The 18,788-nt window shown below is 45.3% G+C and overlaps 1 protein-coding gene across 3 annotated transcripts in view; it reads right to left on the bottom strand.

Annotated features, from left to right (window-relative positions):
* LOC149363646 (uncharacterized) overlaps positions 1-18,788 on the bottom strand; it is a 165,982-nt gene that overhangs the window by 113,255 nt on the left and 33,939 nt on the right. For 2 of the 3 annotated variants that reach the window (XM_089573614.1, XM_089573615.1), the window contains exons 1-3: positions 17,601-17,720; positions 4,462-4,787; positions 1,766-1,931 (exon numbers count right to left, since the gene is read on the bottom strand). In XM_089573614.1, coding sequence (XP_089429740.1) covers positions 1,766-1,931; positions 4,462-4,787; positions 17,601-17,606 — 498 coding nt within the window. In that variant the 5' untranslated portion in view covers positions 17,607-17,720. Of the gene's footprint in view, positions 1-1,765; positions 1,932-4,461; positions 4,788-17,600; positions 17,721-18,788 lie in introns of those variants that run through there. The other variant, XM_089573616.1, reaches the window with a different exon arrangement.

Genomic DNA, 18,788 nt, shown 5'->3' with positions numbered 1-18,788 from the left:
TCTTTTTGCGCCTTGAGGGTGCAGAAAGAAATGAATATTGCCGCGACTGGGTTTCGAATTCGCGGCGGCGCGAACTGATCAGCTTCGCAGGACACTGCATGAGAGCACTAGGCTATCGCCGCAGCCGATCACGCCTCGGGTTAAACTGCAACACACTCTCTAGCTGCGAATTGCACATCGTTGTTATCAACTTTCATCTGCGGCGCGAACACATCAGAACAGCTTAACCTCAATCAGGGCATAACCTGAGGCTAATTTCGTCGCCAAACATGTCGACGACACAGCAAAGCAAAACCATGAGCGAACGAGGCTAAACACATGCTTTCGCACATCTACTTGGTTTAAATACCTTAAAACTAGATCAATTTAATGCATGCCATGACAAGCTTTAACTATTGGGGGAGTTCTCATAAAATTACAGGGAAGCAGGGATCACGAGCAAACCATAAAAAATGGCGGAATATTGTTGCGTTTTGTACTATCATAGTATAGTGGAACCTCTCTTGGGCCCTAAAGGTTGCACCACGTAGCGGGCGGTTTAAACAGTGTCGCATGCTTTCTCATTCGGTTAATCGTCTCTCCAAGGCGCATAGCACTGTACGGAACTTCCACGTCAGCTGTACTTGTTTTTGAACCGCAGGGCAATTTCCGACCCCAAGGAAGGCAACGTAAGGTAAACAGATGCGCTGAAATTTGAAGACGATGGGGTAATTCGCTTCGGGCTTTTTAATGCTCATCTCTTTGTCCCACCTGCAGCCAGGAGAAATTTCCCGCATCCAATTTCCGCTGACGAGGACCTTGGGCAGGACAAAGTATTCAGTTATCGCTTCGAAGATATTTTTTCAGGACAAAAAAAGAAAAACAAACAAAGTGAAGATGGGGTATTACAGCTTATGTAAGCTGAACGTTCGACGAGCACACTGGTCGAGAAACTATTCAGTTCTTTGTAAAGACGGATGGCTTCGCTAGCGCGCTCTGTTTAGCTCTCAGACATGTTCTTTGGCGGCGCTGGGATACGTGTTAAATCCATGGTATGTTTATTTCGCCTCGTCTTCTGCTGAATCACCGAATAGCCGTTAGTTTAGCCACATATTCATTCGTTTCCTCGTATAATTGTAGAAAACATTTACATTAAATGATTTCTTCAGCATTCGATAGAAAATGCTCTTATCGACCACTTAGCTGCGGTTTAGTTTGCGCTTGTTATGTTGCGTTACACGTGGTGTAATATTTCTGGTATTTTTGATACTTTCGCTTGCCCCTTTGTCTAACACGAAGTTGTGTAATGATATTTTGTTTCGAGGAAGGCAAAAACAGGGCTATCTACACTACAGTTGCGCGGTCACTGCAAAATATTTTACTTGTGTCTTTCTGACCTATCAGTTCATTTCTGTGCTGCAAAAAGAGTCACACGCACGCACACACACGCACTCACGCATGCACACACAAGCACGCACACACACGCACGCACGCACATTACCGATAGAGTAGAGAAATAACCATCACGGTCGTTACAGTCGAGCGCCGTTTTATAATGGAACGGTTCATAACGAAATAATAGATACAACGATGGAATGAGGATTCGGCTTGGACGCTGGATCAACATGGGCTAAAACGAATTAACGGCTACATCGAAGTAACGGCTACTACGAAGTAACGGCTATAACGAAGTAATCTCCGGACCTTATCAACTTCATTATAACGCGGTTCAACTGTATATGCCACAGGGACGTTGGGAAGAGCTCTGGCGTTTTGGTAGACTCACCTTCTTGACGAGCTGTATGGGGAAGCAGACCTCTCCTGGTGCCGATCCGGTGACCTTGTCAGGCGTCACCACCTCGCAGCCGGCCAAGCTGACCGATATCACGGGAACCTTGTCCGAGAGCTCGTAGTATGCGTCAAGCTTCTCCGCGTGCAGCGCCACGTACAGCCTGCGAACATCGAAAGTTCCGAAATATCCCTTAGTGTTCTCTTACTCTCTCTAGGAAATTTGTTTTTCCAACTAATATCAGCTTCTCTTTCCAGTACTACGGAGTACTGTCTGTGGATGTTTCCCAGTGGATAACTTTACCCTTGCGTAGTGTTCCGCTGGTCAGAGGTGAAATGCTTGGAAAATAAGTCTTTAATCTCACTTTGTGCAGACCAGGAATGTCTTTGCCATGGTGCTGTTTGATCAAGCTGCCTTTATAGCATTAAAACCAAATCACCAAGTATAACGGTCTGGCTGAGAACGCCAACCATCATGTATTATAGATGGGTCATGAAATGTGCACGCATGATTGTTTCGCGCCTTACCGAGGTTGCAGCGTGTTTTAGCGTTATGAACGGGTTTCACGCGTCGCTCCTCAACATTGTAACCCTCCATAAATGCTTGTGCTCTTAATATCTTTATACTATTTTCTCCTCGGGAGGAGCCCATGTGGAGAACGCTTTCTTATAGCCTGCATCCAGGCTGTTTTGTGGGAATAATCAATTTCTACCTCGTCTAAAACAGTGTTTCTTTTTAGCTGTAAGCTTCGTTATAATTCAAGCCGGTACTGGCAAGAAAGGGAACCAATGAAATCCGAATCGATGCCCTCTAAGTCCGTGCAAACACTTTAGAGCATACTGCTATCAATAAAACACGTGTATTTTTTGCGCAAGCGGTACCGTCAACAGAGTAACAGCCATTCTACTCCCTACTTTATTTTGTTGGGCGTTAAATGAATTACACTGCGTTAGCAGTATAGCCTTCTTTCGGCGAGAAAGCCGTGGTCTGTGTGAAGCCTCCACTTCTCAGCGCCCCTTAGCGGATCGGATCGAGGCACCGTCCGAGCACTATTCAGGCAGTGCACCTCCTCCTGCGCACCCTCCGGTAGGTGCACCTGTGGGCATCCACTCCCACTTAGGGGCCACTACCCACCACCCAACCACCCCACTCCATCATCCACTACCCATCACCGAACCGCCCACCTACAACTTGCACCTTTCAGCCGCCTCCACCCATATAACTGCATGTAGCCGGGACCTGAAAAGCCATGGCGAAATCAAACTCAATTCATAGACGCAGTGGGAATGGCGATCAATGCAAAACCGAAGTGTACAACCAATACTGCTAACGCTGATTTTCCGGATCACATATTAAGATAGCCTGCGCATTTCGTTTTCTAAAGCCAAAATGATCATATAGATTTCTGGTGTGACAGGGGTCTCAAGGCTTTCTTAGGAGGCCTGCGTACAGCTACACATATTGCGGCACAAATTAACCTGGCCTTTCCGATAGCAGATGTTTGCACCTTGATGTAGGCAGTTTTTGCTCAGAGTATGCGCCACATTATGCTTGTTACAAAATAAAATATGTTTGCATCAAGGCTGAGCAATTGTAATCTAACCATAAACTGAGATGAGATTCGTGGGCTTTATAAGCTGGACTAATGTTCCAGAAACGGTGTATCTAGATGTTGTTTCAGTAGTATGCATTCATAAGCGAACGCGTCTTGTGATCGCAGTGCGGGTAGATCAGGCACGAAAGTGCGAAGTATGCCTACAGTTGGTATCAGTTTGCACAGAACGACGAAGTAAGCTACCAGGATGACAGCATTGGCTGTTAACTACCACGACACTAGTGGGAATATTTTACTGAGTTTTGTTTCCGCCTTGGTGACTTTTGCCACGCTGACATCCTGGTCTTAGACTTTGTTTAGCTAGTCCCTCGAAGAACGAATTTGAAGGACGTCTTTAGGCTTAGAGGAAGTCTTTATTTTGTAGCAGCATCTTTTTTATTGCTCTAGACATGGTTAACTCCATATTAAACGCAGCTTCATTTTCGGTTGATCGCTGCAGCTACTTAGATGTTTCTGCAAAGGACGATCTGAGATATACTCTAAAACAGCTGAATGCCCACAGTACTACGTGTGCCAAGCAACGTTCATCTCTGCCTTCTTTATAACGGTACAGTTGTATCAGACAATTTCTGCAGGGTGCATGGGGTTGGTACGGCAATATGTCGTCCACTTCCGCATTCACCTGCTTCCGAAAAGAAAGGTCGGCCATATATGCACCAGCCACAATGGACTTGCAGGTTCAGTGGGAGCAGGTGTTCTCGATACTCAGCGATCTGTCGTTACGCTATACAGGTGGGCCCGACACTGGGGGCACCCCAAGAGAGCATCCTGCGCCCTTCAGAGTACACCGAGTGCACTCTCAAGGACACTGGGTCTACATGTGATTCAAGTGGACCCTAAGCCTACTTGTATCCTATGTCCATCGACATGGCGCACTATCGAGAGCACGCACTCCCTGAAGAACGCTCTCATTGGCCAGCAGGACGTAGACCGCGAGGGTTTTGAATACTCCATACTACGCCACTGAAGGTGGCGCTTGCAGCGTTTACCCGAGAGGAAGCCCTCAATACAGCTATTTTCGAGAAAGGAGATGGAGCAGTATAGTGAAGTGGGCCGCCATATTGCAACGCGAGCTGACCTGAACCACAGGTGGTCTCCGGAGAGGACGTGCAGGTATCCGTCCTTGATGGGCAGTGGCCTCACGGGTCGGGACAGTTCGGCCACGCAGTCATTAGCCTCGTCTTCCTCCGAGCTGGCGTTTTTGGGCGCGGCTCCTCCCTGCGGCAGCGTGTTGGAGGAGGAGGATGGCGGCGTCGTGATGGCGTCCTCTCCACTTGACATCCTGCGCAGCCGCCGAAACCTCAGGCCCATGACGGCCGGCACGCGGACGCTGCCATGGTACTTGCCGCTGATACCACTGCCGACCCCGGCGCTGGGCGAACCCCCACACCAAAGTGGAACGCTCTGAGAGAACACAGAGAGAGGACAGCACAGTTCATTAGAATTCCTTTCACCACTATCTATAGTTGACCATGGTGACCATTTATCTATTCTCGAGTTGTCCGCCATGTTGCATGTTTGGTGGCGACCTCTATAGGCCGCCGCCACCAAACATGCAACATGGCGGACAACTGGATGGCCGCAGACGACCGAAGCTTCACAGCGTTCATTTAGTAATGGATTTTGTGACTCGACGTCAACTGCTCATGTGTTGTTCTTTTCTTTTTTTTTGCGGGTGCTAATAATAACTTCAGTATCACGCTTCCAGATAAGAGCCAGAGTGTGGGAAGAAAGTCAGTGCGATACCCAACGCCCGATATCGTACCTGTCATAGAATTGGGCAGGCTGACTCAGTATAGATTGCACTCGAGCGGATGAAAGTGTTTGTTCCCGCCCTGTTATTGTATTTATTGGAGTATATAATCACTTGCGGTGATAACACTGTAGCGGTAGGCGCTCTGGTGCTGCTGATAACGGGTGGGCGGGCTCTATTTCCACCAGCGTCCACTGCATATGCTGCATGCGGACAATGCAAAACACGCGAGCGTTGCTGTGCAGTGTAAGTGCACGTACAGAACAACTCGAGGTCAGAATAACTAAGGCGCAGCTTTGGCACATTAGACTCAATATACAGTACAAACGATGCTATTAGCGTAGCCACAATACGCGAAAATTCAAGCTACATTTGATGTGCGAAACCAGCGTAAACTGTTCAACTGTAGCAGCGTAAACTGTAGCTATAAACATAGTGCACCAACTCGCCAAGCAAGCCAAGCTTATGAAGCTGAATTAACAAACTCTTCAAACATAATGCATTCGGTGTTTTTAAAATAATATTGGTAATGCGCTGCAATCCTCAAATTTAATTAATCCTCGCGATCTATTTTATTTGCAAGTACTATATGTACTACTCCAAGTAATAATTGGTAAAGAACAAGCAGTGCGTGGTCAATCACCTCATGGAATTATAACCATCCATTACCAAAATAAAAAAGGAATTGTTCTCACAGAAAGATCTAGCAAAAATGCTGTATTACTTTGAGTTGAGCGTACCACACAAAGTCCCTGTGACACTGGACAGCTGAGGAACGTTTCATTTGCTTCCGTATTTCATGAAAAGAGTGTTTGACATGTGCAGTAGTATATTTAAGCATCTAAGCAATAAGCTTTCTTACATATGCATGATGGAAAAACAGGCGCTTTATTTATCCGTTACATATCTAGCGTGTTTCGATTTGAACGCATAAATCATACTGTCTCACCTAAGAAATAAAAAAAAAGATTCAGGTAAGATGCAAGCACATGTGTTACCTAAGAAAGTGATTTAAATGCAAAAGTGCACCAATTGCAGCTATCAAAATTTCCCACCGGGTAACAACAGTTGGTGGTCAGCTCATGACTACAGCTCATGACTACGCAATTGCGTACAATTGTACGTACGATTGTGCGTACGATTTTAACCGCATGAAATAAAAGCCTTTCTTCAGCATTATGGCTCATCACTGGCAAAAGAGCTTCCATGATAACCAGATCGCTGAATTAAGTGCAAAACGCTTCACGCACAATAAACATCGCACATGACTGGAGAAGAATGAGTGCCGAAAGCCATCGACAACCACCGCTGCTATCGTCGATCATCATGAATATAGGAACTTCTTTCGCCGCGTGGCGGCGCGTCAGTCTGTGAAACTTGCGAATACGCTTCGTCTGTTTATGCGCTTTTGGCCCATGAAATGTGTAAACACTTGAATCCGTTACGGTATTTACACAAAGATGTAATGCTGCCGTACCCACAGCTCGGCAAGACTCCGAAAGGTGGACACCAACCTAGTCTGCTCCCGAGCGAGCACGGAAAAGACAAGGATGTGCACGCGTGCCATGATTCGGACTTTACGAACTCATGTTAATAAAGTTCTGGTCCAAAGAACAGTTTGCGAATCGAATTCGTAGTTGTGAGTGAGCAGGCGCAGGTGTGTACGTGTGTATGTGTGCGCGAAAGGGGAGGAGGGCGGAGGGGTGCTGTTCTGAGGAAAGGAAAAGACACAATAAATATTTCGTTTGCTGCGGACACCTCAACCACGCCATTAAAGAAGAGATGAAGGACGTGATGCAAAGAGGGCCATGGTTAGAGTGGCTTTTGTGGAGGGCTCTGGAATAACTGAATGAATGAAAATTTAAGCTATTTATTTCATATCGGGCTTTAACGCGAATATGTTCACAGTCGCACGAATGGCGAAGCTATTTAAATTACATGACAGAAAGAGGTTGAAGGCCTCGCCAGAAGCATTTTGCAATGAACATTCGCCTTGTATTCATAAACTACCTTCCTCAAGCTTTTTACCCAGTGTCTATAAACGGCCAGAAAACATGTATATACTTTTATTTTTCAAAACTTTCCCACAATTTCACGTTGAGAATAGTCAGATGCAACTATCGTTCTGTTGTATGACACACAAAACCTTTCAAAGAACGACGCGAAAGTTATAATTCAAGGGAATAAATTTCTAATTCTCGTTCTTGAAAGGAGTTCAAGCCAAAAATTAAGAACAGCGCGATTACATAAGAAAGCATAACCTCCCGCAAAGTTGCCTCTGGAACCTGCCGGCAGACACGAGCGTATTATTTCAGTATAGTCAGAATTGGTTGCAAATGCACGTTACAAAGCACCGTACCTTTTCAAGAAGGCTGGGTTTAAAGGCTCCTCACACTATTTATGCGCATTTTGCCCACTTCCCTGTCAGATAACCGTAATCGCGTGCGAAGTGCCACCTCTGCAGTGATCTTGCTCAAAGGGCTTGGACAAGAAATTTCCGCCGTCACCGAAGAGTGCTGTATAGTGTCTTCAAAAAAAAAAAAAAGCCGCGCTCTTTCTGAGCGCAATATCAATATTTATTTACTCATTTAGTCATACTGTCGGCCAACAGTTTGTTCCAAGCAGGAGAGGCAATGCATAAGAATACGAACACACAATCGATAATACGAGAAACAAATGCCAAAAAAAGCATTAAAAACAGACATCTGATTTATTTTAGAATCGACTCGAACATTTTCATAAAAGCTCCAAATTCAAAAACATCAATGAGGATAGGATTGCAATCCGGGACTGTGCCGAGAAGAAACTTACTCATGAAAGGTTCTGGAAAAAGTGGTTGCTAATAAATATTGATGAGTATTAATTAGCACCCATTTGTTGATTAGCATATGACAAGTAGTTCGCATTATTTAGCCAGCTTTTTTTAATAGGGTTCTATATGTATTTCTACCCGACACTCGAAAACTAAAGAGGAAAAGCCCGCTAGTAAAAATTGGTGGCTCTACACTTTGATGTACTTGTCTTCATACTGCATCTTAAATCAGTTGCACTCTGACAGTTGGGGACACAACGAAAAATTAAATCTGGAAAGAAAGAGCTGTACACCTTAAAGATTTCTCCAAGTGGTTTGATCTCATCATTTTGGCTAGCTCCCAACTCAGCCCCAACCTTGTCGTGGTTCCACGATGCCCCGGTAAACCCCTCCCCTGAGGACCGCTGAACGTGCAGATCCCTTCTCCTGCTTCACCCCGGCTACCATGAGTGACACAATGTCTTCTCTTTCATCCCTTCTCTTAGGCCTTCCGTCGCTGACAGCACGGTCGTCCCCTCGAGCGAGATCGGCATCCGCTTACCTCCCCGTCTCTCCTGCATCCCATTATCCTTTCATCTCTTAATCCCTTTTCACCGACGTCCAACAGCCGTCCGGAATATATTAGGGTTAATCTCCCGGCATCTTCCTTTGTTCCATATAGTCTTCGTGTCGTTCCCTTCGCTGCCAGACGAGGACGTCAATAGCTACTGGCGTCTTCGCTTGGCCGTCTTTGCATTGAGGAACATCGGGTTGTGGGAACGTGCAAAAATAGTAAGTGTGCAAGCGCCAGACGTTACCGTGACAGCCTTCTAAGGGGCAGCTTGAGGAAATAAGGACCAAGGGCAAGTTGCGTTGCCTGCACACGTTTCTTTGCTTAAGATGCTTGTCCATTGTTGGCAGCCACAGCAAGACTAAGAATAATATAACTGGTCATACATTTCATGCGATCACTAAAGTAAAAACACTCAGTCTCATAACATATGGCCCAACAAGCGCTGCTTTTTGATATTGTCGACAAAAAAAAAAAGAGACAAAGTGGCAAGTGTCCATTCTCTGCCAGTATAAATTGCCATAAAGAAACTCTAAGAAATTTCTCCGAACTTCAATAGCACGTTAACGCAGCTCGTGAAAGGTCAATGCGTCAATACAAAGCTATAGATTGATTAAATAGCAGGTCCCTTCTTCGATTACTTCCACACGCATTTTGCTTATTTTTTATAAATGGTTACGTGGCGTATACTCTCTCAATCGAAGTGTCTGAAATTGTTAATATTTACAGGTTCTAAGGCACCGTTCTGTAGCTTTGTAAAGCTATGTATAGAAATTTTACGCGCCAAATAGATTATTTGTATTCGTACTTACGCAACGAATAAACATGAAAGTGAAATTCTCTTTATTTTAACATCGGGAGCTGAAAACAGCAAGGTTGAGTCACGTGTAAAGAAACACGTGATAGCAATTTATTCATTATTTTTAGGGCAACCGTAACCGCGGGCAGAGCAGTCGAATTACTCCTTGGGCTGTCTTATATGCGCGTATATGTACGTTCATTCGCGCGGGCTGTGCTCGGCAAGGCCATCACCTCTAATACACGGAGCGCTGCTAAGCCGCTGCGGACGGCTCCTGACAGGCCACTCATTCTCATACAAAGAGGGTATTGCCCGGGGAAACTCTGAAGGACGCGCTTCGGTGTCTTCTGCGCGACGCCTTGCCGTTTACACGTCTTGGCGCAGCCTCCATCGGAAGCGTATTTTCTCCCGCGGTCGGCCGCTGCCCGTCCTCCCAGGTGAGCCCGTACGAGTACAGGTCTTCACGCTTTTGCCTCGGCGGGGTACACTAATACTTCTTTACATGTCTTGACGGCTTTGCGTCAAGACATGTACGCTTTTGCACGCCGGCTTTTTCAAGCCTTGGCGTGGCATTTATTGACAGGCAAATTTTATGTTATCGTTGTCTTACACGCAGGAAAGAAGCATAGCTCAGCCAGTAAGGATTGCATTGTCATCATGTTGCCCTGTAGAGGACGCAAAGACATTGCCTCTGATTGAGTGACGTAGATAACATTGTGTACTGCATGACTACACTGCTCTTTGCTTAGCTTTATTTGCCGCTTTCGTCTTCACGACACCCTTAGCAAAGCTTCTCTTCGTATGGTGCCTTCTCATGATAATCAGGGAGTTTTGCCCCTTCGTTCATTAATGTTTCTGAGCCCTACGCCCATTGTTTGAGTTTGTACATGAGCCGACTCCTGAAGGAGCCTGGAAAGACTCGTAGTCTGGTGAAACTAAAAATCAACAGGGACACATAATTTCATTATGTTCTGGCAGTGCGATACCATTAGAATTGTTGATGCCTTTTCCCGCAGTGACGTCACATCCGGTCTCATGATGACACTTCTCTCCATGCAGTAGAAAGCCGCTCCGGTCTGGTGACGTCACCTCCTTCCAGTGAATAGGAATGCATCGGTTTGGTGACGTCATTTTGTTCCACTGAATAGGTAAATTTCATGACTGATTTTATGAGAGACAGCAGGCAGGACAATCGCAGTCCACCTCTCTTCCCACCTATATGTCCTCCTACACCAATACTGACGCGTTTCGTACTGGCCGGTATTAACGGTATGAGCTCCGAGGTATGTGAACGAGGTGTCGAAATGACCTAGCTGACCTTAGTTATTCGCTCTCGTCACGCCTTCGCACCGATCACACTCGTGGTTGAGCCACACGCTGCTCCTCCAGTTGTGATGTTGCCCCGGCAGGATGTGCTGTTGGCGCCCGAAATGATGAGATACGGGACACAAGCTGTTTCCGCCGGGAACGGATACGGTTATATATACAACGTTCCCTTGGCGACGACGTTTGGTTGCGCTTTGGTAATAAGGTCATGATTGAGATTCATCGGGTGCCAAAGATACTTTAGGTATACCGCATGGTGTTGCGCACCAAGTTTGTGCGTGAATCACAAGAAGCAAACAAAAACCTCCTGATATTAAAAAGCGCAAGGTTGCCATAAGTAATAAGAAACCTACACAAGTATAAGATAATAGAATAAATATTAGCTTTAAAGCGGTATTCGAAAGTAAGTTATTGGCTATGTTAGTTGGCAGTGCATTCGGAGCTTTACATATGTACACATTAAGATTATGAGGAGAGGATATACTGCAAGAAAACTATTTGTCTATTTATTTTAATCACTCCGTAAGTGAATGGTTGTCTTTTACTAACCCGACCTATAGTAGAAAAATTGCAATAGAGAAGTTGACAAGAATGCGTGACATATTCCCTCATGCAGATCAAGTAAATCTTTGGCAAGGGCGGTTAAGAAAACTGGAGGCATGGACGAAGAAAAAAACAAAAGCCATGTGCATTTTTTTGTTCAGCTAGGGGGAGAGTTAGAAAACGTTATTATAGTATATTTTTGCTATTGAGGGTGGTCCTCTTAATTCAGAAGCGCAGAGCTGGACGCGATCTGCAGCGCATGACGCCACAACTTCCAATAGGCTCTTGGAACGTGGCTGATGAGCAATTGGGGTGGCAGGCACAGGGGGAGGGGGGGGGGGGGCGTGAGGAGGGGGGTGCATAATTTTTTAAACGTTCATTGGTGCAACAAAACGGCCACTAACACTGAAGCAAGGAATTCCATGGACTTGTGTCGTAACTTTAACCTAACGCAACTCACTACGGAGGAGGCAACAGGCGTTGCGAAAGGTTCTGCTAGTATCCCAGGCCTGACACCAGCAGCCCATCCTGAAAGCCTAACGTCTATTACTATCTTCCAGAAATTAGTGATCAGAAATTAATACATGCTATAATTTTTCTTGCTCCAGCACCATATGCCACTTACAAATATCTATCTGTTTTTATCATACAGCAAACTATGAAGCAATAAATAATGAACCTCCTCTTGATAATAAGAAGCGTTACCTCATAACAGGTATGTTATGAAGATATTGTCACAGATGGGTCCTTAATCACACAATCCGACATGGCTGGGTCAGCCCGTCGGAAGAGACGCGTCATGTCTTCGACGTAGTGTACATGGTAACCGTTTCATTGGGCATCTGCATGCGGGACTGCAGGGCGCGTTCAGCTCGCTCCCGACGATCAGCGCTGACATACGCGGCGAGCAATTGACGTCGGAACTCATGCCATGACAAAAGAGCGTCCTCACGGTTTTCGTACCACGTCCGAGCACCGTCCTCCAAGCTGAAGAAAACGTTCCTTAGTTTGGCGGCGTCATCCCACTGGTTAAATGTGGCGACACGTTCAAACTGGAGTAGCCAATCTTCCACGTCCTCCAGCTGAGTCCCGTGAAAGGATTTTGGTAGCCGTGGGTTGTGGAGGGTGTAGTACGCGGCGCCTTGCATGACTGGTTGAGGGGCAGGCGCCGAGGTAGTGTCAAATGGCCTGAGCTCAGGAGGCAGCCGGCCAGGTGTCGAGGTAGTCTCCAACAGCCCATGCTCAGGGGGCAGTCCTAGATTGCCGCGACTGACCCGATGCACTGGCGTGTCGACAGGGAGAGGTCTGGGGTCCTCGGTGTTAGGAGGGGTGTGCGACATATTCCAGGGCGATGTACCCAGCACCTCCACCACAAATGTCACAGATGGGTCCTTAATCACACAGGCTAGGCACAGGCCGCAAACAGAGAAGCAGAGTCCCAGCTCCGAGAGCACGCGAGTTCCACACTTCTTCGTCCTTTCGGCGCCGCCCGGGGACACCTGGCGGCAATATGTTATGTATGTGCCCTACATGGGTCTCTTCTCTGTCTTTTATTTTCCTTATACATGTATATTGACCATTTAATCTTACATGGGTAAGACTCAATCGGGTTATTTCAATGTTATTACATCTTTAATACCATGACCGCTAACGACTCTTACCAAAAGGATTTTAATAGTGATGTTAGCAGTGGTGAAGGATGGCACAGGCAGTGGTCGGCCCCCTTAATACTAACAAATATAAGCTATTCTCGTTCCCATGAAACCCTAGACCTTTTGTTTTGTTAACAATAGGCAATGTACCGGTAGTATCTGTGCAGGCATTTGAGTACATGAGCATCACGTTATCATGCGATCTGTCCTGACACACTCACATGGTAAACATCATTTCATTGGATAACAAAACGCTATAGGGTTCCTGAAACGCCACCCATGCCATGCTTCGAAACACGTGAAGTTACTAGCTTTCAAATCGTTTATCACTCCTATACTCGAATATGCGCCCCTATCTTGGATTCATTACGGCTCTCTGAAGACGAACCTCGAACGGCTTCAAAATCAATCTGCTATATTAATTAATTCTTGAAATTCCAGCGACGTTAGTGTCGTACGATGTCTCGTGTGTAATCTTTGAAAACAAAAAAATGGGTTATGATTGCTTTCTTATTGCCCCCGCGTTCCTAGGTTCTGTGTTTTTTAGTTTTCATTCTATGGCTCACTTCGCCAAGTGACTTACGCTGAACGTCGAACACGCATATCTGAACGCACCGGTCATCCGCTTCATATTTCCCATCCATGCTCCCACTCCACACACCGCTTCATTCTTAGCCTGCTTTTAGTCTCCCATCGCATACTGTTCTTAAGTGCTGGATGCCTTCATAGTTGCCCCATCATTTGCTGTCGCCAGCTGTAGAACTTCACATTCAGCAACATGAAATTTTCAATCTGAGTATGCGTAAGAGCTATTTTTGGAAAGCTGTTTTATTAATTGGCCTTAAAGTTGAAATCTAAGGATATTCTGAGTGTGCTTAAGTGCTGTGATGGGATTTAGGCTTTCTGTCTCGCTAAGACTGAACAAGTTGACTAAACTAAAGGCACCCTCAAGAAAATGTACTTTGGGCGGGCCAAAAACAAAGAAAGAAATGATGGAAACACCTGGAGACAAGTAGGTGATGAAGCCATTATGAAGCGATAACTTCGGTCAGTTATCGATGCTTCTGCATATCTTTTAACGCCTTTTATCGACGGCGTGGCTTCAACTCGGGACAAAACTGACGGTTACTTTGAGAACCGAGCGGCCGGAGTACAAATTTTGGCCTTGCAACTTATTGGCGTCATGTGTCCAGCGCTACCAACTCTAACGACGTCCTAGTGTAAAGCTTTTGTGCATTTGAAATAGATGCTGAATGATGAAAGAATGTTTTAACGGGTCATATGCGAAGGCCGACTAGCGTGGGCGCGGCAAATCTGCGTACGGTGATGTTGGCGTACGTGACGAAATAATTAAAGCAAAAGAGAATAACAAAACATTCGATTTTGTTGCACTCATGCACGCCGGCATATGCAGCTCGTAAATATAAGCAAGAAGAGTATGCTTTCATGCCACTTAGTCAAAAAAGCTGCAATAGTTAATTAATATACCGCTTGAAATAAAAGAAGCACCAAAAACATAATAAGACAAATGTCGCTAGAAAAATAACACGTGTACTTGCTATAGAACTCAGAAAAAACCACCAAGTTTTCGATTCCTGAGCTGTGGAAATGAAACACGTGACAACTAGGGGCCAAAAGTATGCATAACCGCACTGTGATAAGGCGTCTTGTAAACAATACCGACATACAGAGCTCACGTTTCTATGTTCATAGACAACCATAAGACAGTGTCGTCACCGCATAAAATCAGATCACAAAACACGGTTTGATTCGGGTGACAGGAACGGCGAAAGCATTTTAGTTCTAGAAAAGCGATGTCTCTACAGCAGAGAGTGCCAAATTACCTGGTATGCTTCAAAATTTTGCGGTAAAGTGCAGAAAAGTTTTCAGAAGCAGCGATGCTAAAGCACTGTCGAACAAGGCTAGCCGCTCGATACGTCAGCAGCAACTGTCTTTTTCTCACGGAATATCCATGCAACTCGGCGTACGCCTCCTCTCCAATCCTTGAATATTTCAGAAGTATTCGGTATCCCCAATAAATCGATGAGTAGGAGTTCAGAGCCTGCTTACCTCTAGTGCATAAATATCGGGGCTGCATTGCTCACACCTTGATGTTCGTGGTACCCATCCTACGAGGCTTCTTGATAGTAGGAATTGGATCTCCTATAGTTTACAACTGCCTTTTAGCTAAAATAAATGTTTAATGCGAAAGCATAAAAAGCCTCACACAGAAAAAATGTCTTGTCGGTCAAAAATTTCCCCTTTGGCTGAAGGGTAGTGACGTCACCAAACAGGATAATTCCCATTGGCTGGAAAAAGTGACGTCATCAGGCTGGAAGTTACGTTACTTCTGGTAAAGGCGTTAACAGTTTCTAATGCTATCACACTGACTGTGTCCGTAAAGTCTTTACCTTGGCGACCGAAGACACACTGTTGCCACGTCATTTGCTGATTCAGAAAGAGTATTACAGTTCCTACTGAGTTAGAATTTGTAGCATCTTTCTGGGACCCCAGTCAAAAGAGACTCATCTCCCAACTCTAATTCGTAGAAAACTGTGCTGCTCGTTTAATTATCCCGGATTATTCAGGTAACGCAAGCGTCACCACTTCGAAAGCTAATTTATCGTTACCACTCCTGTCGCAACTTGGATCGCCTTTGCTCATTTCATAAGGTGTATCATTGCATCTTCCCGACTAATTCATTTCCGTCTTCGTTTCAACTGTCCTACTCGGTGTGCGTGTCTAAAGCACTGCCATTGTTTCCGTCCTGTCGGCCTGTCTACTCACTACAATCCCTTCCCTTCATCTCCCTTCTGGAGTGCCTGGCTCTCGTCGGTGCAGCTGGAATACCAGCTTGCCTTGGTCAGCTAGGTGCGGAATATGCTCAGCGCCCAATGTAAGTTCTTTGGTAGTCTCTCACCCTTATGACAACCCGATTCTTAAGAAGAGATTAACAACGTCAGCTTGGTACGTTTTAGCTGCCACCGATCAGAGACATAAAGTCGGCATTCCTCCGTCCAAAAACTTTTCCGTTTAGCTATTCATTGATCTTCAGTGCGCCCGCAGTTCGAGACCGCCTTCTGCGACCTGTAACCCAAATATCAGATTACTGTGTGCGTAAATCTGCGCTAACTGCCCTCCTGTCGTCGCAAGAACATAGAACGTGGTATTTGTACATTTTGCCCTGTCTTTTTCAAGTCGATTGCCGGTTCAAGCCATCTTTTGGGATTAGGTTACTTTTTCTTGCTGTTGTTTTGGCGCTTTGGTGTTAGTTTAAGCTTAAATTCTTTTCGTTAGAGTTGGTGCAGTCGGCCGCTTTGTGGAATTTTTGAAGTTTGAGCTTTTCGCTGTTTATTTGTACTGGCTTTTGGAACAGCAGCTCTAACTTAAAGTTTTGAGCGCTTGCAAGCTCTGCCGACTAGAGCTCTAATAAAGTGCACTAAGGCGTATTGGTATTTTGCCTCAGAGGCAAAGAAATCGAATGCGCAACAGATGCCTTTCTTGTTATTTTGGGTCGTCGCAGTCTAGGACATCTTTCTGTAGTTTTACGACCACAGGCGCTTGGAGTTTTAACATTATCTAGGACACTGAAGGTTTGGTTTGGTTTGGTTTATGGGGTTTAACTTCCCAAAGCGACTAAGGCTATGAGAGACGCCGTAGTGGAGGGCTCCGGAAATTTAGACCACCTGGCGTTCTTTAACGTGCACTGACATCGCACAGTACACGGGCCTCGAATTTCTGAAGATACCCAGGAAGTTAAATTGCTCAAACCTGCAAGTTCGTGGTATTTATTCACAGATCACAGAAACGAAAAGTCAGCAGATATACCTTCCATTCTCTGTATCCTATATCACTGCTTTACGCGAAGGCACGAAAAAAAATTGGGACTAATTGTGAATAACTTACAAATAATTCAGAATAATACATTTGAGGCAATCATGATTTTTGTGGTACTCACAAAAGTTGTAGATACTATTGTACTGCAAACTCACCTTTGACTCTGAATTTTGCATAAAATAGCAGAAAAGCTTTACTGTTATATTCGCCTCCACCGCAGACAGGGATATAATTCTTTAATGCCTTGGCAAAAGCGCCACGAACAACGTCGTTCTTCGAGGCCACACAGTTACAAACCGAAGAGCAACATAATCCCGATTTTGGTGACTTATTTTAATCACCAGTTCTGCGTACTGTTTCTTAGAAACCTACGCTTACACATCCACTTATTTCGAACTATCGTTAGGCAGCTTTCCACAAGACGGATACGAACAGATGGAAACCCATGCGACCTTGGCTGTGGTGTGGCTACGATCGGCGAACACTTCAGATGCTAAATATTCTTGCTTAGAATCCATCTCACTTGTTCTAACCACGTTCCCTAAGTTGTGCTCATATTCGAAATCCACACTTTGCAAACTATCCGTTCCACACTACAAAGGGCGAGCTAGCCTGATTTTTGCGTGTTTACTACGGAAAACACCTTACGATGCAACACGATAGCTAGGCAGGCAAGTTGGTGATGCATTTCCAAAAAATAACAGCGCGAAAAACGGGGACGAAGAGTAGAAAACACAGGACAAGCGCTTGTCTTGTGTTTTTCTACCCTACGTCCCTGTGTTTCGCGCTGTTATTTTTTTGTAAAATCTTACGATGGCTAACTTGAAGTTCATATCCTTATTCCACTCCTTGAAAGCGATCATTTCGAGGCTTAAACATCAAGGCAGTAAACGAAAGAAAACACGGGCGTACAGCGAACAAAAAAAAAAAACAAGGAATACTCACAGGCATTTCCACCTTAAGCGAATAATGCGGCGCACCACACGAACCTGTCAGAGATTTTTTGTATCCGCGACGAGCCGATTGCCGCGGACTCAGCAAGACGTCCTTCTCTGTGCGAGTCGCGCTCTCTGTCGGGAAGGAGAGCCGATAATACGGCGTCCGCCGCTGTTTACACTTCTTATCACGGAACATACCACGCTAGATAGGTTCCTCTACATTTTGTCTCTGCAGTGAGTAACTGCGGAAAGCGTACCTAGCTCCGTATTTTGTGTTGTGTACTGTATACTTAATACTTGCAGGTTCACTGAACTTTTAGCCAATCAGTGTGCAATATCGGCTATTGTTTCAAAGAAGGCACACGAATACGCGATTGATATGATTTGGATCGCATTTAGCATGCAACTGCTCTGGCGCTCCATCTGGACTGAACTATTTTATGAAACATATTTCTGCATCCGAAACCAGGGTACGTGGTATCAGTGATGGGACCGCTCTCTACGAGTACCTTGCACATTAAAACTTGTGTAAAATGACGCTGCCCGTTTTGGTGTTTAAAACTGCAACATTACTGCTATACTCGGTTTCATAACAAGTGTCGCCACCTCAGCCAAAGTGGCGATTTCATTTCAACTCCAGAATACCCGTGGCATCGAACCCCGCCATAATGTTACCATAGCACAAAATAGGCAGTCAGGGTGCATTCCACGAAGCAATAACGAGAAAGATAGCCTCGCTCTTATTTGACAACCCATGAAGTGAAATAACCCCCGATACTGCATTTATTGGAGACAACGTTCTCACGAATTGTGAAGTTAAGTGTGCCGAAGCGACACTTGGGCTATGAAGGGCGTCGTATTGTAGAGCCTCAGATTAGCTTAGACCACCTGAGGTTCTTAATGTGTGCTGGTATAAAGTTTTAGTACTTCGCCTCCGTCAAAATACAAAAACTTCCCACCAGCTGTGTGATGTCAGCGCATGTTAAGAACCGCAGGTGGTGTAAATTAATCTGGAGCCCTTGGTCGAAATAAGGGTGCCACTGCCGGGATCGAACCAGTTACCTTGAAATTAGCAGCCCAACGGAAAAGCCACTGAGCCATGGTGGTGGGTCAACGTTTTAGCGATGTATTAGCTAACATTATACCTTCTACTAGCTTCATACTACTTTGTGATAATATTGGCTGTATTTTTTTT

Source organism: Amblyomma mixtum, chromosome 2 (assembly GCF_055824585.1).
Source record: "Amblyomma mixtum isolate Tamu chromosome 2, ASM5582458v1, whole genome shotgun sequence".
Lineage (NCBI taxonomy): Eukaryota > Metazoa > Arthropoda > Arachnida > Ixodida > Ixodidae > Amblyomma > Amblyomma mixtum.
The sequence above is the reverse complement of the archived record's forward strand: the minus strand, read 5'-3'. Positions and strand labels throughout refer to the sequence as shown.